At 45.2% G+C, this 26369-nt stretch overlaps 5 protein-coding genes across 12 annotated transcripts in view; 2 read left to right on the forward strand and 3 right to left on the reverse strand.

Moving 5' to 3' along the window:
* The window catches only part of LOC117157685 (cobalamin trafficking protein CblD), a 2476-nt gene extending 1752 nt beyond the window's left edge, over positions 1–724 (forward strand). For 2 of the 3 annotated variants that reach the window (XM_076620234.1, XM_076620233.1), the window contains exons 4-5: positions 87–303; positions 416–724. In XM_076620234.1, the coding sequence (XP_076476349.1) occupies positions 87–303; positions 416–525 (327 nt within the window). In that variant the 3' untranslated portion in view covers positions 526–724. The remainder of the gene's footprint in view (positions 1–86; positions 304–415) is intronic. The other variant, XM_033335939.2, reaches the window with a different exon arrangement.
* Positions 296–3160, reverse strand: LOC117157603 (clavesin-2). The gene is made up of 4 exons (XM_033335816.2): positions 1938–3160; positions 1479–1789; positions 1299–1392; positions 296–1212 (listed from the first exon to the last, which is right to left on the reverse strand). The coding sequence occupies exons 1-4, from the start codon at positions 2320–2322 to the stop codon at positions 1058–1060; spliced, it is 945 nt and encodes a 314-aa protein (XP_033191707.1). The 5' UTR covers positions 2323–3160; the 3' UTR covers positions 296–1057.
* Positions 3161–4202: 1042 nt separating this feature from the next.
* Positions 4203–13619, reverse strand: Rhp (GTP-Rho-binding protein rhophilin). 2 transcript variants are annotated; one of them, XM_076620231.1, is made up of 10 exons: positions 8965–9090; positions 8784–8859; positions 6874–6951; positions 6412–6795; positions 6170–6268; positions 5793–6063; positions 5514–5708; positions 5187–5416; positions 4966–5118; positions 4203–4869 (listed from the first exon to the last, which is right to left on the reverse strand). In XM_076620231.1, the coding sequence occupies exons 2-10, from the start codon at positions 8844–8846 to the stop codon at positions 4669–4671; spliced, it is 1674 nt and encodes a 557-aa protein (XP_076476346.1). In that variant the 5' UTR covers positions 8847–8859; positions 8965–9090; the 3' UTR covers positions 4203–4668. The 2 variants fall into 2 exon arrangements, with proteins under 2 accessions (XP_076476346.1, XP_033190669.1); XM_033334778.2 differs by lacking the exons at positions 8784–8859; positions 8965–9090 and adding an exon at positions 12892–13619.
* tilB (touch insensitive larva B) lies at positions 6947–17636 on the forward strand. The gene is made up of 3 exons (XM_076620235.1): positions 6947–7451; positions 7540–7804; positions 7884–17636. Exons 1-3 carry the CDS (start codon positions 7123–7125, stop codon positions 8751–8753), a joined length of 1464 nt encoding a protein of 487 aa, XP_076476350.1. The 5' UTR covers positions 6947–7122; the 3' UTR covers positions 8754–17636.
* Positions 9174–25970, reverse strand: dia (diaphanous related formin 1). Of its 5 annotated transcripts, none has more exons than XM_076620220.1 (18): positions 25851–25970; positions 25460–25699; positions 24848–24930; positions 22195–22377; positions 21809–22107; positions 21685–21705; positions 20759–21068; positions 20293–20639; positions 19814–20105; positions 19313–19693; positions 19097–19239; positions 18709–18976; positions 18362–18601; positions 18020–18274; positions 17704–17868; positions 17392–17635; positions 15277–15358; positions 9174–9285 (listed from the first exon to the last, which is right to left on the reverse strand). In XM_076620220.1, exons 3-18 carry the CDS (start codon positions 24881–24883, stop codon positions 9225–9227), a joined length of 3327 nt encoding a protein of 1108 aa, XP_076476335.1. In that variant the 5' UTR covers positions 24884–24930; positions 25460–25699; positions 25851–25970; the 3' UTR covers positions 9174–9224. The 5 variants fall into 5 exon arrangements, with proteins under 5 accessions (XP_076476335.1, XP_076476334.1, XP_076476336.1 ...); XM_076620219.1 differs by having other exon boundaries at positions 25792–25907; XM_076620223.1 differs by lacking the exon at positions 9174–9285 and adding an exon at positions 14195–15055 and having other exon boundaries at positions 25792–25906.
* Positions 25971–26369: the final 399 nt, after the last annotated feature.

Raw genomic sequence — 26369 nt, forward strand, 5'->3', positions numbered from 1 at the left:
TCTATATATTTAAAGAGTAGCCGGTGTAAACCAGGCAGTGAATCGTCAGTACGATCCGTACAAATCGTTTCTTCCTTTATTTACAGTTTGTGCTAGCTGCTTCAGATATTTGTGCAAAATTGAGAAAAATGGGTTATTGGGCAGACTTCATCAATCCATTTAGTGGACAACCTCATTTGAATCTGCAAAAAAATAGTACTCTGTACAAAACGGACGAGCGATTCCGTTGCTTAGGATTTAAAATATTACATAGGAGCAATTGTAAGGTCATTTTGTACGATAATAACGCGAAAAATTTTTTGGGTAAGTAAGCGTAAGCGTATGCTTTATTTTCAATTATAGATCAGTCGATCGCTTATCGAAGATTTTGTCGACGTCGCGCGGTTGTACGATTCAATCGACAATACGGTCACAGGTACCGTTCTGTACGTTGCAGGAAATTTCTACACCACAGCTCCCGCGAGTACAAAATTTTTAAGAGAGATTCTACATGAATGCGAGCTTGTAAATGTTAAGGAAGCTTAATAAACGTAGAGCGAGAGGAGAAGGAGAAGAAAGAGCGTCGATATATATATATATATATATACATATATATATATACAAAATACGTTTTTACGAGTGTTATATTGTTGTTTTTCATCGTTCAAATGATACGTAATTTTTGAGTTGGCATGTATTGTACAAATCTAAAAAGAAATTTCATACGATATAATCGTACGTAAAATGCTTGTTTTTTTCGGTACGCTTTACATTATCACGTACACTGTTTCGTACTTGGATAGTTGCGAACTTGCAACAGCTTGCAGTTGTACGTTAAAGATGGAATTACTTTCCTAAGAATGTGCAACGTGTGTCATTTCTTATTCTATGTTGTACGTAAATTGAAACGATCATAGGTAACTAATACCACCGGCAGGAGAATTCTGATACACGAGGTAAGAATAAATATTTATCTAGGAGCGCGAATAGATTCGAGTTTCGTTTAAATCGTTTCGCTGCGAGCGAAAGAACGCGAAGAGACGCGAGAGAGGATCGCGTTCGCCAGGAAGAAAGAATATCAGTCGACTTCGAGTTTGCGGAAAGAGCCAGAGATACCGCACAAATCGTCGTTCGTCGAAACATAATGACAATCCGCCGATGTAATCTCTATGTACATGTCGTCGAGCTCCTTTATTCGATTCCTCTGTTCCCTCAAAGTCTTCTTGAAATTTGCTGAAAAGCAAAGCAGAACTGAAACTTTGACTAAAACCAAAACTACATGGTCGACGGTGAACGATCATCAATACGTATATACATACCGATCATCTCGCAGAGTGGAATTTCTCCCCCGTACTCTTTCGGCAAGATTGTTGGATCAATCGCTGTTTTCAATTCGTCCAGGCTCTTGTGTACCTTAATGCGAGTATAGCACAGAGATTATTCGAAGATGAACGTTCGATTAAAGAAAAATGTAGGATCGCGCATACAAGCGTACGTACCATGATTCGATTTTTCAACTTATCGTTCAGAAGAGAAATGCCAAACTCGATGACTTTGATCGCGCAACTCGGGATATTAACAAAGTGAGTTTCTTTGTGTCTCATGGGTGTACTGTTTTGAATGCATCGTAACATGTTACGAATATCCGTTAGGGACCAGGCGCTAAGATGACCCATTGTCAATCCAGATTCGTCGTTGATGTGTGTGTATCCACGGACCTGATTCTCCTCGTCGTCCATTAGAGATTCCACTACGAGACTATGAGCTCGAGCCATTTGAGCGGACGTGTATTTGTAAGGATCGAAACGCCCTTTGGGAGAAAGGATGTCAGTGCTTGAAAGACGCGTGCAAAGTAACGGGAGGAAACAAAAAGACGAAGGAGGAAGAGGCGGAAAGCTTACTTTGAGAATAGAGCAAATCAAACTACTTACATATTGTGGTGATTGGCGGATACTCACCTGCGCAAGAGAGTATCACTCGTCGACCATGACGGTCGCGTTGCATCAACGGTATCAGATAACCAGCATCTATGATAGCCTCGATGTCTTTATCTTCGACATCGAGATTTTGGAACCAGTTTGGATACAATTGTCTGATAGTTAGATAGCGTTCGAGCATCTCTTCCGCCATCGGCACGCTGAACTTCTTGGTTCTGAGGAACCTGAGGAGAAAGGCCGCGTCCGTTCTGCAACGCTTGATATTAGGATGCTTTTGAATCCAATCTCTGAATTGTTTCAAGGTTTCTTCCCTGATGGCATCGTCTTCGCGAAGTTCCACGCGGGCGATCGTTCTCGTGCTCTCGCTTAACGCGCATCCGTAATTTTCTTCTTCCGACTTTGCCATCGTTCGCGTCCGAAAGAATCGGACAAGTACCGCTCTCCTTACGGATCGCTCCGCGCTTTCGGTTCCCCTCTTCCTCTTGCTCTTCCTTCTGCTGCTGCTGCTCCTCCTCCTCCTTTGCCTTCTTGTCCTCGTTCCGTTGTTGCTGTTGCTGCTGCTACCACACTACTACTACTTTTATCCCACTTCTGCTCCTTCCCCTGCGCTTCTTCTTCCTTTCTCCGTCTTGCCGCGTCCTCGTTTCGCTCGTTCGAATTTTAACCAAGCTACCGACGATTACGAGACTCGGCGAGTTCTTACGCCATTCGGCGACTCGTCGTCGAGGAGAAAGTTCGACATCGATCTACTTGCGAGAGAACAACTGTCCTTGCGATTCTTCGCAGCGCTTTCTAACAACCAACGATACGACCTCGCCGATCTTTCGCGTATCTTCCGATGTCCATGTTTACGACCTCGTTCTCCTTCTCGTTAACCAAGCGTTAACGGGCGATCGCGAATATCCGTTGGTCGCTTTTTGACGCGCAATCGTCGTAAGATAGTAATCGCGGTTCAAACAGAATATAGAGAACACGCGAGAAATCGCGACGTTTATTTATAGATGTACGTTCAAAAATCGAAACGGTTGGTTCGACGTGACACTCTAGCGATTCGTAGCACGGTGCTGGCAATCGGTAACGCGGCACACCGAACGACGTTCGTATCCTTACAGTTACTCGGAAATACACGGCTAATCGCGGCTAGCCAAGGTCGTCGATCACTATTCGCGTCACAATATCTTGTGCCGCGTTGAGAAATCTTTCTCCTCGACCGACTTGGACCCGAGTAATCCGCTTGCTTGCTCGCTCGATCAATTTAAGGCCAGATCGTGGTACGCGAACCGCTCTTACCGCTCCTACTTTTCCCGCTCTTACCGCTCTGCTTCCTCTCTTCGCACTCGCTTTGCTCTTCTCCTTCCCTTTACATAGTTCTTTTCATTTTCGAACGCCTAAAAGATTCGACACGCACGCGAATAATACTCGTCGCCGTTCAAAGGTTCCCACTTTAAGAAACGCGACGTCGTTTCTCCACGCATTTGACGTATCTTGGACGACGGGAATTCTCAAGTTCGCAACACTCGATTCGATTCGCGGACGAACAATGCGCCTACGTTATTAGACGGTATTAAACGGTATAAAACGGTGGCCACTCGAGGGTTCGCTTTCTTCTCGTAATTTTACGTTTTACTTTCACCGCGAGTCTCCTTTCGGTCGGCCAGCTGAATATCGAGGCTGCGTTATATACTACGACGACATAGTCATCGACGAAACGATCGGAAAACTCGGAAGATTTGCCGTTGTTCGTCGAAAGCAGCGAACGGCAACGCCAAGGTAAAACGCGCACGCCTAATAAAATCGGTCTTTTTTACGATATTACTACCGGTCGTTTTTTCACTAACCGCCTTCCGCTTTTCTCAACGTTCTATACTATTTCCTTTCACCGTTTGTTCCCTCGTCGACTCGGATCGATACGCATTCCTCGCGATGTTTATACGTTCTTTTTTTAAACGCTTCGAACAGGATTTTCTCGATCATAGGTCTACGATATATGATTGGCCGTTACACGTGACTGGCGTTTCTTCCCATTTGCTTGCGTAATCAGTCGTGTACCAGGACGTTTCTCGACTCGGTGAAAGTCGCCGTTCAATCTGCGTTTGTAGTTGTGCCTTTCTATTCTTTCCTACTTTACGCGTATCTTTGCACATCGGTTCGTCTCTCGTGCTTTCTCAAGCTGCGCTTTACATCGACGTTCCGCATGGCTATTGGAAAGTCGTGCGACTTACGTTTTCTTTTCGAATTGGTATTTACATCGATGTTGCAAGGAAAAAGGGAAACAAAAGAAACGACTAACTCGTGAACAAAATATAATTGGTGTATAACGTATGCTTACATTTTTGTTTCGCTCCATACGTTTCTCGTCGATCGTCACTGTACGTTATACAATCATATGTAATATACGATCAATGTACGATGTACGATACACGATCGTATTCGTTTATCGAAGAACATCCAAGTTCCGTCGAATTGCCCTTTTATTTCACCCCTGTACTTCGGAATCCATCGATAAAACGTACTTTAATACACGAAACATTACGAGTTTCGCGTTCGTACGCGAAACTTTTGCGCGTACGCGTAAGTACATACTCGATAGATAAAATATTACACAGAATCGTTGAGAAAAGTGCAAACGTTGCAACGAGATAGCGCGATCCAGCAATTCGGAGGGCTACCAGCCAATGTCGAACCTGGAACCATCTGATAAACGTTTCGACGAAAACTCCAATTGCAACAACCGCGTGAAACATCCAAAGAGTCATCTAAGTATTACATTGTCGAACGTCAGGTCCCTACTGTCGCGCTGCGTGACCGACTTTTTAAACGGATTCCACGGTAGTTTCTTAGCTACGTGGGCGGTGGTAACGGAACCGGCAGGACTCGGTTGACCCGAGGAAATGCCGGAAGAGCTGCTTGCCGAAACGCTTCCCTTGTCCTGCTGGTTAACCTTACCAGGTTTCTAGAAACGGTAGCACAAGTCATTAAACGGTAGCACAAGTTATTATCGTAGGCCGTTTCCGTAGGTCAATGTCGACGAGACCACGTTTGCGTTTACCTTTAAATAATTTCTGTCCATCGGCGTAACCAGTTTTAAGTTTATAAAATCACCGGATTGCTTGATCAGCCGAACCACTTGTTCGTGGGACGACCACTTGACATCTTTATCGCCGATTCCTACTATAAAATCGCCTTCCTTCATGCCACCCAACTGAAGAAACAAAACCGCTCGTTATAACAAGTATAAATATATCTTGCGAGACCCGCATTTATACGTACGTCGGCCAACGAATTGTGATCGACCGCAGCTATTATTACAGGAGCATCACCCCGTACACTGAAGCCGAACCCTTCGCCGTCGGGTCCTCGTTGAAGCTGTATCAATCGTGGCGCGGTCCAATGTCTTTTAGCTGAAAATATAGCGACCGGACCCAACGATCTGAAAAGATCTTCCACTCCGTGCTGTCCGAAATCCGGATGGGTGATGCTCAATTGGAACTTGGTGGATGCTACGTCAGGGAAAACGATACGCAGTTTCGTCACAGACGCGCCGGACCATCGAGAATCTAAGGTCTAAGAATAGACGAAAGAACCCGCGCGTGTTACCTATGATATCCGGAGGATCCAACAATCCTCGAAAGTCATCCTCGTCCCCGATGCCATTGTAGTCCTCTACCGTCGATTCTTGTACTCTCTTCAGAACTTTGGCAAGCGCCTGTTTCGCTTTCAAGTCTCTGCACATTCTTTGCAGCCTCTGACTTTCCTCGTGCAGGACCAAAGCTTCCCTGAGATGCGCTTTCGCTGAAATAGCGAAACAGCGACAGAGGTAAAACACGGACGGAACAGAAATCGAGATCTCGGATCGGGTAACGATCGCCTACGCACCCAGTAGCTTCCTTTCGTTATCGTCCCGTGGCACGATCACGTCGAGCTGCGTCTTTCCGTCGCTCCTTTGCACGTGTTCGAGCGCGAGTTTAGTTTCAGCTCGCCATTCGGTGATCGCTCTATCGAACAATCCAAGTGCGAGGTGCTTGTGCGCGAGAGCCAGGTGGTGTTCCCGTTTTACCAAGATCAACGATATCCAGGTTTCCGGTACGTAGTCGCGGACCGGTTCGCGCGAGATCAACCCGTGGACATCGCTGTAGACGGCCGCAACCTAGGCAATCGACGATCGTACGCCATTGGGTAAAATGGTTCGCGGGATCTAAGCGAAATACGGGCGTATTAGATTTACGCGTACGTAAAATTTTGTCGGCCGCTACCTGTGACGCTTCTTGCGCTAGGTCCAACGAAACGTCGATGTTCCTGCCGTCCTTCGATTGAAGTTCCAATTTTTCGAACAAACATTCCCTCGCCTGAGCCTGAAACGAGAGAAGAACGAGACGAGCGTCAGACCGTGCTCCAACCGTGTTTCCCCACCCGGACACGCCGCTCTCCTTCGATCGTAATCGTTCGGTTTGCGGCGAATTCGAAGCGCGTGCTACGGCTACGAACGCGTCGTTACCAGCATCAGTTGAACGAGCATCTCGAGCATGTCCGGCCCAAGATCCATACTCGGTGCGTTGGTAAAGTTTTCGTGTATGTAACGAAAGGTACCGGCGGCTCGCAGGAACGCGTCGATCGCCTGGTCCAAGCCTCGCGTGGACAGACGATCCTGCTTCGCAGCCAATTGAGTGTACAGAGCGGCTGCGTTGAACAAAATCGAAGCCTTCTCGAACGCGACGGTTCGTTGGCAACTGGGAACCCCTGTCAACGAGTCGAACCACTCGAAATAGATGCCCAGACTTCGATCGGGAGGGAAGAATCTTCGCTCGACGAAGTACAGTTGATTGTAGTAGCGTAACAACAACGCGATGCCTGCCGCGTCCCTGGTCGGCGTCCGCGTCGCCTTCGAACAACAGCAAGAAAATCCGATTATCTTGGACTTAGGTTGCGTCGTAATCGTACGATCTTGCTCGTAACTCACCTGTCTGGTTTCCATCAGATCCGCGATCGCCTCCTCGTAATTCGTTCCGTCTTCGCTATAGTGTTCGAGGATAAAGTCCTGCGAGGCAACATTCGAACGACAGTTGAATAAAACGGTGAAAGAGCGAAAGAGAGCGAAAGAGAGCGAAAGAGAGAAGGACGGGAAGAGACAATCGAGCGCGTTACGTCGATACGCGCCGCTTAGCGACCGCGTCGAAGAGTTTGCGTCGGCGGATCCGCGAGCAACAAAATGTCGAGAATCACGCTCGATTTATTACGAAAGCGTTCGGAGCACAACGAGGGCGAGATTTCGACGCTCGAGGAGATCGCGTTGCATCAAGAAAACATCGAGAAGATCGAACTGATCGACCGAACGTGCAAACATTTGAAAATTCTCTTGCTTCAGAACAATCTGATATCGAAGATCGAGAATTTGAGCAAGTTGAAGAGGTTGGAGTACTTGAATTTAGCGCTGAACAACATAGAGACGATCGAAAATTTGCAAGGGCTCGAGAGCTTGAAAAAGTTGGATCTAACGGTGAACTTTATCGGTGATCTTCGTGGCATCAAAACGTTAAGGTACATTTGTTATACATGTTCGTTATACATATAGCCGTTCGATCGGCGAAATTGTTACGTTGATCGTTACGCGCGCAACGTGTCACAGGTACAACGAACGCTTGGAGCAGCTGTTCCTCGTGGGAAATCCGTGCGCGGATTACGAAGGGTACAGGGAATACGCTATCGCGACTCTAACGCGATTGAAGGAGCTAGATGGTACGCCAATCGACAGATCCGAACGGATAAGAGCGTTGCAACGTTACGCCGAGACCGAAGGGGAGATCGTACGAAGTTGCGCGAGATACAAGAAAATACGGGAAGCGGAATTGCTCGATTATCGCGAACAAACTGCCAAGTCACGAGCAAATCGAGTAAGCGAGTTTTCCTTTTCGCGCTCTGCCAAGAATTCTTCGGCCAAGAATTTGATCGCGTTACGTCTATTATCCGTAGAAAGTCGTGAACGCGGAGGAACATCGCCACGAGCAAGAGAAGAAGGAGCGAGCGGATAAAGAAGTAAACGAGGAGGAAGAGGAGGAGCAGGAGGAGGAGGAGGACGACGAGGAAGAGGACGAATCGTTTTGGAATCGAACCAGTCGTCACACGCCGGAGGAACGCGTCGCCATTGCGGAACGGTTTATGCGAAAAGAGAAGCGAAGAAACCGGCAGAAAGATCGGAGCGTCGAACCGCGAACTACCTACAGGTTGAAGCTGTTCGATCCGCAGGGTAAACCGTACAACATGAATCAGCCGAAAGTGCCGTTTAAATTGAACGAGGAGCAGTACAGCGACCGCGTCGTCTTGGAGGTGGCTCTGTACAAGTACGTATCCAAGATTGGACACGAGACGATCGATCAGCGGACTCGACCCGAATACGAGATCGGCTATGATTTCAGATATTTAGACACTTGCCACGTTGACGTGGACGTGCATCCTGAGTACGTGCGCGTCACGATCAAGGGAAAGGTACTGCAGTTGACCCTGCCGTGCGAAGTATCGGTGAAGGATAGCACGGCTCGAAGAAACACGACGAACGGCAGATTAGTGGTAACGATGCCGCGCCTGAATCCGTTACCTACGATTCTTCCTTCGTATAAGCAGGCGATCGAAGAAGAACCCGACCGACGTAGAACGACGATCGAACGGCGATCGACGACAAGCGTACGCGAGTACTTGGAGATAGGTCCGTCGCGAGCGAGCGACTTGGACTTTTCGAGAATCGTCGCTGAGCCGTTGGTCGACGGGCAAAAGGAAAATCGTTGGAAGCCGAAAGACGAAAAAGTTTGCAGCGACGACGACTCGGAAGTACCGCCGCTCGAATGAAAGCCAGTTCTCGTGTTAGGCGGCGCTCACCTTGAACGGATCCCGAAAATCGATATCTTTGGTTTCCTTCAGTCCCAACGGTATCATCGGCATTGCCGGTTCCTCGCTAAAGGCAGAAAAACACAGAGAGTCAGGCTGGTTGCTTAGAGCGGCGTCTTAGGTTCTTACGTTTAACGTTGAAATCGCACGGAGAAACGACAATCTCACCGACCTGTCGACATTCTGATAAAGTTCGACCGAGCTGTTCAACTCGGCAAGCTGTTCCTTTAGCAACTGCAAGTTCGAATTGACGAAACTCAATTCCAGCGCAACGGTCTCTCGCAGCTTTCTGTTGGTCGTGGCCCTGAAACGTAAAACGTACACGTGAGTGCGAACGGCGCGCATTCTACGAGTCGTACAAGGAGAAAGGCAGTTACTTGAAGAGGTTCTCCGCGCCGGCTCGCAACCGAAGCTCCTTGTTGATCTCCTGATTCAGTTTGCTTCGTTTGTTCTGCAATTTTCCTCGGCAAGTGGCCACCCTAGGATCGGAGCCCTGCACAGCCAGTTGAACGTGCCGGTTACCAATCGTGACGCGAGAGTTGGCTCGAGTCGAAACTGCTGCCAAGATCGTCGCTTATACGATATCGCGCGATACCACGCGCGAAAAGACGAACGACCAAAGTCCTATCGACAGGAGAGCCGAAGCTCGACCGAGTTCGATGCGAAAGAGACTCGGGGCCTCGATTAGAGGCAATCGCGACCTGTAAACGCGCGATCGATTCCCAAACAAAAGAACGTGATTCGAATATATTTCTCACCCCCAGGCTCTTTTTCGTCGAGGATTCTCGCAATATTTCTACGTCCTCCGACCGACAGGAACAACCTTTTCCTATTCGCAAATATCGCGACGACGCATTCCCGCAGTCCGTCCTCTTCTCTCGTTCGTCCAACGAAGTCGGCCGGGATGCGCGATTCTTCGACAGAGCCGCGTAACAAGTCCACTTCAACATAGTACTCGTTCTCGCAGCCACATTGTTCGTCTCGATCGCTATTCCATGGCCGTTCAATGCTGCGAATACAGAGAGGAAATCGAACGCGTTCGCCTTTCGTCTAACCTCTCTTTCGATTTCGTTACTCGTCGAATGCGATGCACGCACAAAGGAATCGACGCACAAATCGCGATCATAAAGGCGATCCAACGTGACTCTTCCTACCCTTTTCGCGTTACTCTCTACGATGTGATTCTTTCATACCATCGTCGATGGTGGAATCGCGTGCGTCACGTCGTGAAACTCGGCGCGAGTCACGATCGCCGATGAATTTCGACGCTTGTCGCAGGAATCGTGATCGAGAATCTGGTCCGTCGAACGAGAACGAGAAGGAGACAGGAACGCGTTTTGCGATGAAAAAGTTCTCTGGTTTATCTCGCGCGGTACATCGTATCCCGAGGCTTCGGCCGACTCCGCGGAGCCATTCGATTCTCGGTGAAAGGAAAGAAACTGTTTACGAATTATGGTGGGGAGGAGGATAACGTTCGCTCCGCGTATCTCGCCGGGTGCGGCTGCTACGTAGCACCGTAATTTTAAGGTCGACGCGCTTCGTGCTCGATTACCGATTTTCCTCGCGGTTCCACCGCTCCATCCAATCGACCGTCTTCTTCTGGAATACCGCGCGTCGATTACCACTCACCGCGCTCTACCGATCGCCGGTCGGTCATTTATCGCATGAAATCGGCCGGAAGCCGGAATCGAGCCGCGCGACCACCACGCGCGAGAAGTAGCAAAGAGGAAAACGGTGCAAGGCCTTACCGTCGTGATCACCGGTCGCCTATCGCGTTCCATCTCCGCGCGCGATAACATCGAAGAGAACGAGTTTGACGCGAAGATGCGGCACGCTAACGGGACCTATGCTCAACCTCCATTTGCTCGAATCCCATGTTGGAGAACGATTTGCCATCAAACTTGAAACCCGTTGGCGATATCGTTCCGGTTGCGTGGGGCGATACGGCCGATGGTGGCGGACAAGGAAACGCGAAGGGAGGCGAACGTAACGTTCTTGTCCGCAGCGGTGCTAGATCTCGCGTTACGCGTTCCACCTTCCACGTTACAGGTTACGCGTGGTGCATCGCCGCTCGAGTTCACCGGACCAGGCACGCTCTACCGGATCCGAGGCACGCTGTTTACGCTCGCGTTCAAACAGGAAATGCAGCCTTCGCCTGCTGCCCCTCGCCTTGCGACCCTCTTCCTCCTTTTCCTCTTTACTCTCCTGTCGTTTCAACCGTTTCCCTAGATCACGAATTTCTCTCAACGACCACGAAACCAACGATTTCGATTTACCTGTAACCTTAAATCCGGAAGAATCAGCATCGTTCCCCGAGTTTCTGGGTACACTATCGAAAATATTCGAGTATTCGGCTAATTTCCTGCTCTCCCGTCCTTGGAACGAGCACTATTTAATACCAACAAGTGGAAGCCACTGCTAACGGGTAGATCGCGAAAATCAAGTTCCCTCCTGACGAGGAACGATTCAAAATAATCGACCTCTCTCGATCGCGCACACGTCGAACAACGATAAATCCGTGTCTCTCGGTTCCATAGCCAGTTGGGTAGTAGAAACACCTAGTATGCGTAAGCCAACGCGAAATATATCGATCGTGTTTCTTCACATTCCACTCGCGTATACAAATCGCGCTCGAAACGATAGACGGAACGTTACAGAGGTAGACGCGTTCGATGTTTCCGCGATGCGTTTCTTTTCTATGGGAAAGCGGAATTCCCAGGGCCGACGAACGGTGTTACCCTCGTGAAAAGGAGGGAGAATGAAACGAAGTTTCAGTGAGAGGGGATATAGACGAGTGAGAGCAGGAAAGAAGAGAAGATCGTCCGAGAAGATTTACAGATCACCGTTGACTCGCATCGATCGAAGCGCACGGAATAGCGTGCGCGCGCGCCCAACACAGTCCGCTGATTTCTCACCTTCCGTGGTCTATTCCAGTTGACGACCGATCGGGCCCCTTTACTCCTTCGGCAAATGTCGCTTCGACTCGTCACAGTCCGCTCCCTTTCGGGTACCCTCGGACTGTTTCGTTTTCTAGTCCCGTACTCCACCACGAATACTCGCAATAATTCGGATTCGCGCACGCACGCCGATCTTCGTAGCCACGCTAGACGAGTTTTCGATCGATTCGCGTCGAGCAATCGCGTATCTCGCGCTTTCGTACGCGCGGAACGCCATTTCTCGGTTGTCACTGCTTCGCGTAATCTTCCACTCGAGATCGTTTACCTTACTTCCGAGTTTCTTCTCCGTTCGGCGAATATTCATACCAAATCGTTATGCCTCGGATACATTTTCGATGCGAGCGATCATAGGGGATGGTCGATAATTATGTAACCGATTACGCGATGCGTTGTTCGATAAGTACGATTTGTTCAAACATTTTCACCTTAAGTCATGCAAATTTCGATCGTGTACTTTTTCAGGCAGTTGACGATCACGGTGAATAATCCTATCCAGGACCGATATTCTAACGTTTATCAATGGAGAAAGTCGAAATTCTATCTGTCACGTTTCACTTTCCGAATTATCCATCGTGGATCGGTGGAATGTTTGGCACTTTTTCGAAACGCCACCTGTAACCGTGACTTTTTTTTATTCGTTGTTGCAGTTCTATCGCGTTTCGCACGTTTCACCGTCATATGTGGCGAGTGCGCGAGCTCCATATGTGTCGAATCACTCGATGAGACGCAGGAACACGAGTCGTCCAACGTTGTTCGATCAATGGCAGAAAGATGGCGTGCGATCGAACGAAGAAATCGTACGAGCGCGTTACGATCGATCGGCGAAAATACGTCGCGACAAAGCCTAACAAGATTGAAGCTAGCATACTCGTGTACGTTCAGATAGGGGCGCATACTTTTTTCTTTTCACAGAATTTATTATCGCTGCGACTTACTGCTTCGGACAAACTACACGATGAATAAGACTGAGATTGCGACGCGTTCCCAACGCGACATTATATTGTGTAAACTCGCGCGTCTCGGTTTGGTTGACGCAAACAACAACAAAGGTAACGTGTATGACGTATGACGCACGATGTATGACGCATAACTTAAAGCCGTAAAATGAAAAATTCGTTTACTGCACTTATCACGATACTCACCCTAACGAAACGTGGCTTATGAATATCGTCTTCGACGATATCTCCCGATACGATAGGTATGTTCATTGTATTCTATCTAGCGCGCATTTGCATTCTATCGAGCGCGCAACACGTTTCACCTTCGGAAAGCGAGAACACGATATTCAAGATAGAACAGTGAACGTTTTGTTCACGATGTCAATGTTTCCTTTTCCCGTATCCTTGGATCGAGATGTTCATAATCGTAATCGCGAGGTGTTCGTAAAGGAACAATTGGCTCGCGCGATCGAACAGAGATATGGATCGATTCGGTGGAAAAGCAAGGATCCAGACTGCAGCGTCGATCGGTCGTCCTCTAGTCGATATTCGAGGTTGCACAGTCCGCTGAACGACGCGATTCGTGCGGAAACCGAGTACCCGCTTTCCTTCTCGGTAACGAGACTAGACGAAACCGCAGCACGAGCCATCGGTTAAAGATATTTCGAGGTTGAAAATGTCGTGGTCTTGGTCACTCGCGATCACGTGCTCGCGTGCCACAGTTCTCGAACACGTTTCAACGTGAACGCAGCCGCGTTTTGACGTACCGAACACGACTGCGAGACTAGTCGAGAAATACTATTTGCCGACGCGAACGCGATCGATGCACTGTCGAGAACGTCGAAACGATAGAAACACGTCATTTGCTTGTGCCCCAAGTTGCCGTCCGTTGTTGCCTCCGTACTACACTCGTTCATCCAACACACGCGTGTACTCACAAAGGTATAGGGTCCTCTGATCGCACGAATACGCGAGACCTCGCCTGCTCGCAGATGGATTCAACCGTTCTCCCGCAGGTGTGCACGCGAGTATGGGTGTAATGACGCGGCCAACACTATCGCTAGCGTATGCGTGTGCGCACGAAATACCCCATCGGTGTAGCTGTTATGTCGTAGGGCTTCTTTCTTTCTCTCTTCTTCTTCTCTCTCTCTCTCTCTCTCACTCTCTCTCTTGTTCGTTTCTCGAGCGACGATCGAAAGGCCGCGGAGCAGCAAACTCTATTCGATAATTTCGATGCGATCTCTGCTATTTCGTTTACTCGAACCACCGCTGTCCATGCAATTGCGAGAATTCGCGCGAGAGATTCTTTTTGAAAGGATCGCGACCGGTTACGCCAATGCTTCCGTAGCTGGTATATATACCCGCGACACACTTTGCGATACCGATCGTCGCTCAAACACAAACCATGTTTTCGCGATTCATCCATTTAGTTATCGAATACCACTCCCTTCGGTCAAAAAGGTGTTTCTATGTATCGTAGTAGTATAAGTAAAGAAAACACGCTACGTTCGATTGTATTGATCGCAATGTATTGATACTATCTAAATTCACATATTCACAATATAGGTACAAATTTCTGTTGGATCCGACGTCAGTACATACAGTATAAACAATCGTCGAATTCGAGATTCGAAAAATAAATTGGTCTTCGGTTACGTTAACGTACCATTCGCATCCATGGCCTAAAATATGTTGAAATTTTTACAGATTGTTTCACGTTCGAACGTCTTTTCCCTCGACGTTTCCGTCGATTTGGCACGGTTTTCAAAGGTTTCGCGTCGAGTCAACGAGTCGATTATCGCTACGCCCGTGTTCACGCGATCGAACGAGGCTGATCCATCACCGTGCTCGAGGGATCAGCCGTCTTTGGATAAAAGTTAAGAAAAACACTTGCTGCACGCGAATGTACGTATATGCATATTTACATCGTATATTACTTTGCAATTGTAAAACGCGAACTTTACGGCTAGTAACCGATTTAAAAATAGATCGATCGATAAGTCGAAAATCTGGTAGAAAATTCGGTGAAACTACTTTTCACATGTATTACGTTTATCGACGCATCGGAGTAGCATTCAACGTCATATTGTATATATTATTATACCTACGAAACAATCTCTTGAGACATATCGAATAGAGCAATAGGAAGACTGCTAAATTAATCGTAACTCGTAAAAATCGAAGCTCGTTCTTCCTCTGTAAACCGATACCGAAGAGTCGCGAGGCTTCCCGAGTTTGTCTGTCTTTCTTTCTTTCTTTCTTTCCCCGCTTCATCGTTTACCGATAAAACAAACATTCGATCCATCACAGTTTTGAGTTTAGGACGGAAACAGGATATTCCATGGATTATGCCGAGCTTAACAGTTCTCTGCAACAACGATCATTAGGCAAGGTATTATTTCGAAAGTAATCTCTCTATCTGTCTATCTCTGACGATTTTATCTTTGTCGCGATCTCTTCACGCAATTTAGGAACGTATCGTACGCGATAATCGTTTTCGAATATCGTGATATCGATACGCGTATAAGTACCACATCGTGGCGAAAAGATCCAAATACGTATACGCTTAATACGTGTCTAAATACTTACGTCGAAAGTTCCCTTCCCAGTAAACCAGTGCCGACTAATCCTGTACGCGATCGACTTCTATTAAGTTGAGCTCTTCTCTCTGCTGTAAAAAAGAAACATTTACGTCGTATGTATCCGTCTGTTGTACACTTGTACGTGCTATATTAACTCGATCGGTTTGCGTTACGAACGATCTACGTTGTAATCCTTTCTCACACAGCTACCTAAACTTAGCTGGCTAAATTAACTACTGTTTCAGCGAAAATAGTTTAAATACTGATCGATAGTACAAAAAATTTCCTTTATTTATTTGAAAATTACGATATTTACAACGGATGCGATTACAAGTGATCGATGTAGGCGCGCGAGTATATATTCGACGTTCGTCTCCGTATCTAGATCACAGAATGTTGTACAGTCGATAAGTTTTCGTTCCTAAAAAATTAACGTTAAATCGTATTTTACGTGTTTCTTTCTTCTTCACTTTTTTTCCGCTTTCGATAGACTTGCAAAGTCTCCGTCCTCGATTAGTCGTCGAGCTAATGCGATTTTTTTTTTAAAAATGAGACCAGCTGGTAAAAATGAGTAATGAGAAGTCAAAGATGAAAAATGGATAAAGTAAAGCAAGCGTGCGTTTGTAACGGCCAAACGCCATCCAATGACATGAAATTGAAATTTCGTAAAAAAAAAAAAAAAAAAAAAAAGGAAGAAGTGAAAAGTAACTAAAGAAAAAAAAAAAAAAGATGAAAGGAGCGATGAGGCGAGATTCAGTCTTGTCTTGTGGTAAAAAGTACAGGAAAGGAAAGCATCATATCCTGAAACCGTCGTAGTCGTGTAACGTGTCATGTTCGAAAGCATCACGATAACGTCTACGATAACGATACAGACGTTCGACGTGTACCGTCTACCAAAATTTCCAAGCCCGTTTCTGACGTTTCCTTTTCATTAGAACGGTTTGTTTCTCTTTGGTTGTAATCGAAGGTATATCAAGGTGAAAGATATCGAGGTCGTTGTTCATTCGAGACTCGAGAATGGTGTCGGTCATTTGGACAGCGAGTTTGTTCGATTCGGTCGTTTTCATGCTTGCATCCGCGATTTCAGGTTGAACTAAACGTTTCAACATTGTGAATTGGCCGTTCGAATGCTGTATGTTGCACAGATTGTTCTCGTTCTCGTCTTTCCAATGAGCGTTATTGTTGCCGAAATTTTTCGTTCGAATCAACTTTAACGGAGAGGAGATCGTTTTGCCGATTCTCATCGCGATATCACCCATGGATCGCGATATTCTGGTCGACGCAGTGTCGGAACTGGTATCGGAAGCACGGCAAACGGAATAATTTTCGATCAGCGAAACGCTTTCGCTGCTTGGGCTGCCTAAATAACCAAACGATTTTGTTTCACCGGCGATCGTCGACCTCCTCGCATGCTTCGATCTACGACTTTGAACGGCACGACGCACGATACTGTTTCTCTTATGTTTCTTACTTACTATAACGCGTCGTCTTCTCACCGGGCTAAGTTTTAAAGCTTCGCCTACTAAAACCGTCTGGTACAAAACACAGGGTGAAAGTTGTAAGCTCGAACACGGCGACGGATCGTTCGACGCTAGAGATTCGACGTGCGTCGGTGTGCGCTTCTTCAGTTCGTCTATTACGAGTCCATATGACGAGGCCGACGATAAAGTAGCAGCGGTCACGACACTACATTGAACAGAATTGCTGGATGAATTCGGGGTTTTATCGAAATTTCGAGATCTTCTTATAGAAATCTCTCTTCTCGGAGTTTCTTCGATCATCGATCGATCGACGCGTGCTCTCTTGTATACGATTTCGGCTTGTTTGCTTTTCTGAAACGAACTGACTCTAGACAGAAAATTCTCTCGCTTGGGCGCTCTCGTGGCCCGATCGAGCAACAAACGCTTATAGAGATGTTGATTCTCTTCCGGTGTCGTATACTTTTCGAAATCGGAACTTGCCGAGCTCGTGACTGCGCCACGAGGAAGAGACGAGGCGAAGATTTTATTTCGATTTCGAAGCATGCGCCGCTCGGCTTCTCCCGATTCGTACAATTTAGCCAGCAACAACTTCTCCTTCTTCGTAGATTTCGTCGTAGCATATGCAGCCCTATAGAACTTACCACCAGCGGCGCGTACTTGACGTTTTCGTCGTTGATCCGGCCGACTGAACGCGGAACCAGTTTGAAGAGCCTCCATCAAGCTGTCCATGACACCTTCCTGCGTTTCGTGGGCGTTCATGTCAACCAGTGCTCGTTTCCGCGCAGCCCGTGCTGCTTTCTCCGCTTCTGCTTTTTCTCGTGCCTCTCTCGCTCGTCTTTGTTTCTCTTCTCCCTCTCGTAGTTTTATTATTTCCTTCTGAGCGTGCTATAAGAAAGAAGGAAGAATAGAAAAAAGAAACAAACAGTCCAATTCTTCTTGATTTCTTCGCTTACCATAAAATCGTCTTTGAACGTTTTTATATCCCCAAAAAATTCTTCGATCGTGTACTTTTGCTTGTCGAAAGAAAAAAATTCCGAAATTTCGGTGTACAAACTGTCCATATGTTTAAACATATTTTGAAGAACTTCGTAAGATTCACGGGCTTTCTTCGCAAAAGGCTGCGAGTCGATTACACGATAATTAAGGAAAATCGATATATACGATTATAATGCTTATTTGATCAACGACAATTTGATTATCGATCAAACCACGTAAAAATAACGTTCGTATCGTTTGAAAGCGGGCAAAAAGAAATGCAAAAAAGGATACACCCATAACATGCAGGAACAAATCGTCGTTCGATTGTGGGATTTTGGCATTCGATAAATCTTGTTCAAGATTTCGAATATTGGAATCCATCTGTCGCAATGTTCTCTGTACATTTTCTAAGGAAACGCGACTAGCTCTGTCCACGTGTGCTAGCTCTTCTGGAAAGCTCAGACACTCGGGGAATTGTCGCTCTATCGTGTCCACCAAATAGTGCATCAGAGTTTGTTTGTTGTCGACGTCCTTGGTGCTTGTTAACTGAAAATCGAAAGGAAAGATACGATATCGCGAACGATGGCGACACATCTCGTGTTTACGGTCCAATGACAAAGCGTTGCAACACACCTTGGTAAGAAAACTGATCTCGAATCCGAAGGCTTGGCCGTTTTTCGAGCCGGAATTCATGTAATTGCCAAGCAGCAGAATAAGTTCGAGAATTTTGGCAAATTTTTTGCTACCTTTTACTTCTTCGCAGGCTGCCGTCCCCGCTACTATGTCCGGCTTTACATCTTGCACCAGTTCTTCGTACCGTAGCATGAAACTTAACGATCTCAGTCTCGGCAATAATCTCTTGATCGTTGATATCTATAGTACACATCGATTCGAAGATGTTTCAATGATCTGATACGTTCAAAGAATCTTCGTCTTCCGCATGAGCGGAAGGTCGATTGAGATATCTCAACTGTACTCACGGTAATGCAAAATTGTTCGGCTTCTGTCAAGTCGTCGTACTGATCTTTGTAGAGTTGTAGTTTCGACAGTTGGTCCGGTGGTGGTAAATACTGTATCAGCCCTTGAAGTATATTGTCCGAGATAACGGGTCCTTCGCACTTGAGTAAACATGACTTGACCTCTTCGTACGACGTGTGTTTTAAGGTACCATTAAGTAGTATAAGAATATTTTGTGCAGCTTTGCCATCCAGGACTTTAAGGTCTTTAACTTTCTTCGACGGAGCTGATCTGCGCAACCAGGAGGAAAAGATAACAATTACGTTAGCAAGATTCTTTGTGTTTCACATTTTAACAACAACGGATAATCGTTATTAGATCGAGAGAATGATTGGAACGCTGTCAAATTACTTGTCCACGACATCGTCGATTTTCTTCCCGCTCGGTTTCGATGCGAACTTTTGAACTAAGCCGTCTAATATTTCGGGCCTGGCCAACTTATCCTCTTGCACTTTTGTCCAAAACGATTTTTCGGTAAGTTTATGAGGCATGATCTACGGCACGTGTTGCATCACAATAGTTTTCTAATTAGAAGAAAAAGGAAAGTCGTATCTGATAGATATTCACCGCCTTCCAGTTTGCTCTCTTCAACGGTGCGTCAACTTCCCACTTTTTCTTCGGTTTCAGTCCTAAAGGTAGCGATTGCGGAGCAGCGTTCAAGCCTGGAACGAACCCAGGCATCATCGGTGGAGGTACCGGACCGAATCCTGGCATCGGTGGAGGTGCCGGTCCCGATCCCGGGGCCATACCAGGCATAGGCGGTGGTGGAGGTCCCGCAAATCCGGGAAGAGGTGGCGGAGGTGGACGCGGCCCGCCGAAACCTGGTAGTGGCGGCGGCGGCGGCGGCGGTGGCATTCCCGATCCGGGTCCGCCCGCATTTGCGAGCGGAAGCGGTGGAGGTGGCGGTGGATTGGCTATTCCTGGTGTGGACGAACACTTCGCACCATTCTGTGTGCGCGTATCGTAAATCAAAGGAGGCAGTTATTACTAATTGACGTAAATTACAAACGTAGATTAGAAGCAGAAATCTGCGTTTACTCGGCCGAGCGAGTTTAACGGGAAACTCACAGCGTTAACACCGGTCGATCTCGCTCCTCCTTGTTCCAGCTCCCTAATCTTGTTCTCCGCGTGTTGGAGTTTCGCCTCCGCTTCCTGCTTACTAGCTATGGCCTCTTCCAACTTTTGCGATACTTCGACCAATCGTCTTTCTTCCTCTGCCCGCGATTTCTCCACCAACGTATCAATCAACGGTTGAACGTCGATTTGAAAGCGCTTGGTTGCGCTAAAATCCGGATCACAGCCTGAACGGTGCAACACTATTTGCGATACGCATTCTTCTATCAGTTTATAGTAGGCCGGCCTGTTGGAGGAAAAAGAAAAGAAAAGGGAGGGAAAGGAGAGCAAAGGGAAGCAAAGCATAGGAAAGAAAAAGGATGGAAGGAAAACAAAATAGTAATAGTAACGATGATAGAAATAATAAAAAAAAAAACGATATCGATGAGTAAATATAGTATAACAGCATGCAAAAGGTTGTAGCTCTTTCCTACCTCACCAGAGCATCGTCTCTGACGAATAAAAGATGTTGAAGTATCGACAAAAAATATGGTTCCGCGGATGTTTCCATCACCATATTTTTAATCACTTCGAAACAATCGTTTACATCGTCCAATTCCAATCGAACATGATCGAATCTTTGAACAAATTCTTCGTAATCTTCCTCCTTGTGATCATTGAAAATTTTTAGATGTCTGGCCAGATCCTCGGATTCGTTCTTTTCCAACGTCTCTAAAATATCAGCCAAGCCGACTCGCATGATTTCATTTCGCAAATGCAATCTAAAGTCTAGTTCTTCGGCCGAAGAAATGATGGAATTGATAAGTTGAAGGCACTCCACCTATCGAAAGAGCGTGTCATCGGATTACGAACCAAACGAGAACGAGAAAGGACGAAAAGAGCGAGGGAAGCGAAAGAGTCGAAGATCAATCGGAAAAGACAGGAAGAGAAGAAACGTACCCGTAAGTTCTCGTTCTTCTTGTTCATCAGGCCCTGTACGATCGGTAAAAATCTTTCTCTTCCTTTGAATTCACCGTTCATGGTGATCGCGTCCAAGACTTTCTTGTGGCTGTCGCTCGAAATGAGACAAACCGCGCCAAGCAATTTCACAGCTTCGGACATGACCGATGGTTTGGTCGGCTCTAACGATCTGGCTACGATCGTGAGCGCTTCGTGATGAGCCAACATCTCCTTTATGCCGACGGTGTTATTCATAATAGCCTTTAAACATCGGATGCATTCGTACTGTATTCGCTCGTACCGGTTGTCACTGTCACAGAACATGGAAAGGCATCAGTGTAACGTCATCTGAATCTGTTACAACGAACAAAATAAAAAATAAAAATATAGTTCCGATAAGCTACAGTCGAGCCAACTATTCGAAAAGAAATCGCGAAGAAACTGCATTAACATCCATCATCGTGGAACGTTCGAATAGACTAATTTCGAATGGCTCTCGATTTTCGACTAGTCGACTAGCGCTATTGTACAGAGCATCGCATAGGCAGATCATCATGCAATTAAATATCGATTGTGAGTTGATATTACACGTTTCCTAGTTTAACTCTAATTATCGAACCTTCGAAAGGTATACTTTCAAAAGAAATAATAAGATAATTAATAAATAAAAAAGTATATATTGAAAGGAGCCGGTTGTTGGCATAGAATGGATAGAATATCATCCAGAAGTTTATGTTACACACATATGTATATGTAGAAGGTGTATTATACGATTATACACGTATAGGATAGGCACGCGCGCTATCATACATACTTAAACGTGCACCAACGTTAATATCGAAAGCTAAAAATAAAAAAAGGAAACGATGCGGAAAAATCTATCTTGCTAATAAAATTAAAGCAAATAGTATTTTTACATAAATTACCTATCGTAATATATGAAGGCACTGCAATAGAACAACACGAACATTAGAAATTCTTAGTCGGACAATATCGAATACCGATGCTATGACACAACGCAACGATGTTTTTTTTATCGGTAATACTTACTTCCGATAGCATTCGTTGAGCGTCGCTAAAACCTGTTTCAATCCTTTGGTGCCGAATTCTTGAACCCAACTCAAAGGATTGTTCGTCAACGCTATTCTTAACGACTCGATGCAGTTGTAGATTTTGTTGACGCTCAAATCGGGTTGCGCCAAATACTGTATGTAATCCGCTGGTTTATCAAATTTTGATCTATTCTCCTGTATGCTACCTTTGTAATGCAAAACCAGCATCTCCCTCTTCTTTGTTTCCGATTGCTGTCTCAAGGGCTCTTTCTTCTCCTCGGTCAGATTCATGTTGGCCTGTTTTTCGCGAAAACTTGATCATCTCGAAAACCTCCACGCGTGTCCGGATAGCGGTCGTCAATCGAGAAATCGACCTCAACTCACCAACATCTCCTCGAATTTGTCGTTCACCGTCTCTTTGTCCATTCTTTCGATGATACAACGTTGTTGTTCAATTTCATTGAAATCGTCACCGGAATGGGGTCGTGGTATAGTGTTGTTTCCCGAACCACTTCTGACCCCACCTCCACGCCCGGACTTTTTTGGCCGGCCGAACCATGTGTCCAGCTGAAACGAAAAATTAGAAAGAGATAAAACGAAAAAAATATTCAAACGATCGCGTTCGCCGCCGTTCTAATACGACCGGATATTTTAACGCGGAAGCTTGGCACGCGAGTAGCATTTACACACGGCGCCGGCGTTACGTTTCAATTTCCAATCGTACATCATCGTTCAGCGAATCGACGGATAATCGTCCTCCGTCTCTGTATCAGTTTCTTCCTCGACGATAAACAGTTTCGCTTCTCGATATCGAGTCTTACCCAATCTGTGATCATCGGTCGATGTCTTCTCGTATAGGGTAACGGTAACGATGCGCTAGAACCGCGCGACTCATCGGAGCTTCTCTCTCCGAATCAGATCTCTGACAGTTTCTACCACGTAAAAATTGCCGATATCTCTTGCCACTTCTTACATCGATACTTTTCAAATTTTTCAATGTACGATCCAATCGAACACGACGTTATCGCGATATTACCACGATCTTTCTCAAAAAGATATCTTTCGCGATAAAGAGAACTTCATAAAGTTGGCGATATTCGCGATTATTCGTCGCACGAGGTTTGTTTTCACACAGCGGTAAATCGAGACAATGCGAGCGTATCTCTGGCTCGGATAGGCACTGAATCGTAGAGCGAAACGTATCCTCGAAGTAACCTCGCGAGCGGATGGTAAGATCGAGTTAACGGCATTAAGAAGAGCGAGTCATCGAACGGGTCGAAAGAAGGGAAGTTTGAGATCGCGTTAGTCAGAGTGGCGGATTGGAGAGACGCGCGTGCGTAGTCGGTGTGAGTCTACCCACGACCGGCCGAGTAGATCGTCGTCGTGTCATGTCGCGCATCGGTGTTTACACGTTCGCGCCTCTCGATGCGTTCACCGACGGATTCAGGCAACCAAAGGTTTCTTCAACCTTCCTCGCGTTTATCGCAACGCTACTTTCTCCCACAATTTCGGTCCCTTACGATCGTTCCAGCGCAGTTCCTTTCCTTTTCTCGTCTCGCCAGAGTTCTTTCTCTCGCTCTCTGATTCTTAACTTTCGTTCTTCCGCGTAAAATGGGTAAACGCGTAATTATTCCAATATCGATAGAATCGCATTCGTCAGCCCCTAAGAAGAACCGAGTGTCGACGATTCTCACGTTCGGTGTCTCCTACGTGATACTTCTGGTTGTACGTCATAACCGCGAATAGCTCAAGGTTGCGGCAGTTCGTATAAAAATGTGGTCTGAAAATGATGGAAGCGTCACTCGTGCCACAAAAGGTATTACGTTTCGATACGACTTTGCTTTCAAGACCCACGTCTAAACGCTAACCTTCCTATTGACTATAAAAACTGCAACAACAATTCGTTGATAACGCTGAACGTGACAAACAAATAAATATGTCGACGCAGAGTCACATAGTACGAGAAACGAAATATCTTTCGCGCGTGCATGAGATCAGTTGTGCGAATAATCGATGATGTAATCCACTAAACTGACAGCTGACTCTACTTTCCTTTAATTTTTTCCTCCATTGTCTCTTATTCCTCTCGTTCCCTACTCGTTCCCGCGTCAGAAGAGCCAACTGTAACCGTTCCCGTACGTTGTACTTACTTTAAATACCAATTCTCGATTATTTATACATCAACCGTTAGAAATAAACATAGCGTAAAGCGTTAGAAATCTTTTGAATTTGTGGAATGTGAATGATGGAAGAGGGAAAACCGGTTTTTATTCGTCAAACTCTTCTAAAATGCTTGAAAATATTGGAAAAGATCTCAGTTACGGTAAAAGAGATGAAAAAAGAACGAGGAAAGGAACGAAGAAGGAGATGAAGGGAATGAGAGAGAGAGAGAGAGAGAGAGAGAGAGAGAGAGAGAGAGTGGGGTCAGGGGTATGGAAGCGACAGAAACCGATATGAAAAAAAGATGAAATGGAAAGAGTCAAGGTATATCAAACTAAATTGTCGCGTCCCTGATAGCTTGTTACCTTGTCCTAGTATCTCGTACGTCGTGCATTACGCTTTCGTGGAATAATTGTCTTTTCCGTATGCGAAACAATTTACCTTGAACGATCGTTGTGACTCATACGCGACGACACTGTTATTTTCGATTACAACGGTCGAAAACTCGACCACCTTTTCTTACTTATTCAGTCGGAATTGAAATTTATTTTGATTTAATGCCTTTTCCGTTATCGCGTTGCGCCGCAAAGAAACTGATAATTATACGGCAGGAAATGTAACATATATACTTACATACGTGTACGTATATACACCGTATCGCTATTTCGCGTTTGACAAACGTATATGCATATTCCGCTACTCAAAAATATTCTAATTTTGTCTTTTCTACGTTTTCTTTCTCTCTTTTTTTTTGCTCATTTCTATACATGTGCATATACTATAATGTTGACGTCACGCGTTAATTTCAACTTGGTGGATATATTTTGCTTTTTACATTTTCATTAAATTTTCTAACTATTAACAGTAAAATACTTACAAAACCTACAGATGTTTTGTCTTTTCTGTTGGCCATAGCTCGATCTCCTTCAATTGTTACCTTCTATTGTACATTTTTCTCCTCTGTAAGAAATATAAAGAACTTTGTATAAGCATAAATCTTTAGTAATGGTCTACGTATCAATGATATAGACTGCTTTATGTCGAAATAACTACTTTACTGATAACTAGCTGTAATTACTTCAACTAATTTTAGTTAATATTTTAGCTGATTGTACGTGGTAATGTTTTAAACTTGGAAAAGCAACAACAGGTGGTTCCGGAAACCAAACTACTACGTATGATTAAATGATAATCAAATATCATGTACAATATCTTTATATTAAACTAAAGTGTAGTAAATCAAAGCTAGTAAATAATGACTATCGTTCTTGACCCTTATCTTTGATTCCTATTTAAGCGATGTAAATTAAATTTTAAACGGATCAAGCTGTTACCAAGCTGTTCTATACAAAAAAATTTTCTCAATATGAAATATTTGCTGAAAATGAAGATACCGTGAAAGTAGTACCAGCAAAAGTAGTTAATTCCGATAATACATTTTACTTGAATATAAAATGACCTTTTTTACACAATTGTTTTGAATACTTACCTGATTTGATTTAAAATTTTATTCACCAAGGGATACACTTTTGGTAACCATAAATTCAGCGTTGTTCGCATTCATTCGTAACTTGTATAAAATTAATTCGGCGAACAAACTTAATAATTTGCAGTAAACCATCAGAAAAATACTTGCAATTTCTTGAGCGAACTAAAATGATCTTTCCACAGATAAATATTCATTTCATCCGTTATGACAATGGAACACCTGCCAATAAGATACAACCTCCTAAGGAGAGAAAAATTGTCAAGTTATTAACTAAAATTTCTACACTTTCACGCAAAAAGGTAATGGACTATAAAACGCTGATAACGAATTACATCGACTAGGGAAAGAAAACCGTCACATCAGTTAATATTCGTTAAACGAATAACCGTACCACAACGAGTAGCATGCGGAGAAACGTTGCTCGAACACCAGCGCCAATCAGCAACGAACCGCAAATGCTAGTTTCGCCGCAAACACCTATCTGCGTCGGTATTGTAGAAATTCTTTTATCACTATTGACTGCTGCCTTCCTCCTATAACTCTCTTGCGTATTATATTCTAACGGTAGACGCGTAACCAGCACCAAACGATATTGTAATACTCTAGTAATTGTTACATTACATATAATCTGTATATGTATTCCTTATTACTTACATAAAAAAACATTTATCTATTCATAGACTCTCTCGTATTACCGTAGTGTGAAATGATATCGAATAACGAGTTCTATAGAATGCAAAACATTTATTGGTTTATATAGATTTCATTAGATTTAAACCATATCAGTTCTGTGCATACATATTAAAGTAGAATTATTACCGCTGATCACATTAAAAATGTCTGTACAATGCGCGATTTCACTGTTATTCGTGTACCGAACTACTGCTAGGTAGAAATTGATGAACGAATA

The sequence above is a fragment of the Bombus vancouverensis genome, chromosome 7, assembly GCF_051014615.1.
Source record: "Bombus vancouverensis nearcticus chromosome 7, iyBomVanc1_principal, whole genome shotgun sequence".
In the NCBI taxonomy this organism is placed as follows: Eukaryota; Metazoa; Arthropoda; class Insecta; order Hymenoptera; family Apidae; genus Bombus; species Bombus vancouverensis.

Excerpts from the sequence above, each read along its gene's own strand:
- LOC117157603 (XM_033335816.2), bottom strand. The coding sequence starts at position 2,322 with ATGGCAAAGTCGGAAGAAGAAAATTACGGATGCGCGTTAAGCGAGAGC. Across the intron at positions 1,393-1,478 it reads AGTTGAAAAATCGAATCATG|GTACACAAGAGCCTGGACGA; the intron begins GTACGTACGCTT and ends ACTCGCATTAAG. Across the intron at positions 1,213-1,298 it reads TCCACTCTGCGAGATGATCG|CAAATTTCAAGAAGACTTTG; the intron begins GTATGTATATAC and ends TTTGCTTTTCAG.
- tilB (XM_076620235.1), top strand. The coding sequence starts at position 7,123 with ATGTCGAGAATCACGCTCGATTTATTACGAAAGCGTTCGGAGCACAAC. Across the intron at positions 7,452-7,539 it reads CGTGGCATCAAAACGTTAAG|GTACAACGAACGCTTGGAGC; the intron begins GTACATTTGTTA and ends AACGTGTCACAG. Across the intron at positions 7,805-7,883 it reads CCAAGTCACGAGCAAATCGA|AAAGTCGTGAACGCGGAGGA; the intron begins GTAAGCGAGTTT and ends TATTATCCGTAG.
- Rhp (XM_033334778.2), bottom strand. The coding sequence starts at position 12,957 with ATGAACATACCTATCGTATCGGGAGATATCGTCGAAGACGATATTCAT. Across the intron at positions 5,709-5,792 it reads TAACGAAAGGAAGCTACTGG|CGAAAGCGCATCTCAGGGAA; the intron begins GTGCGTAGGCGA and ends TCGCTATTTCAG. Across the intron at positions 5,417-5,513 it reads GGATCCTCCGGATATCATAG|CATCCACCAAGTTCCAATTG; the intron begins GTAACACGCGCG and ends TCCCTGACGTAG.
- dia (XM_076620220.1), bottom strand. The coding sequence starts at position 24,883 with ATGGCCAACAGAAAAGACAAAACATCTGTAGGTTTT. Across the intron at positions 20,106-20,292 it reads AGAGACGATGCTCTGGTGAG|GCCGGCCTACTATAAACTGA; the intron begins GTAGGAAAGAGC and ends TTCCTCCAACAG. Across the intron at positions 18,977-19,096 it reads ATCGACGATGTCGTGGACAA|ATCAGCTCCGTCGAAGAAAG; the intron begins GTAATTTGACAG and ends CTGGTTGCGCAG.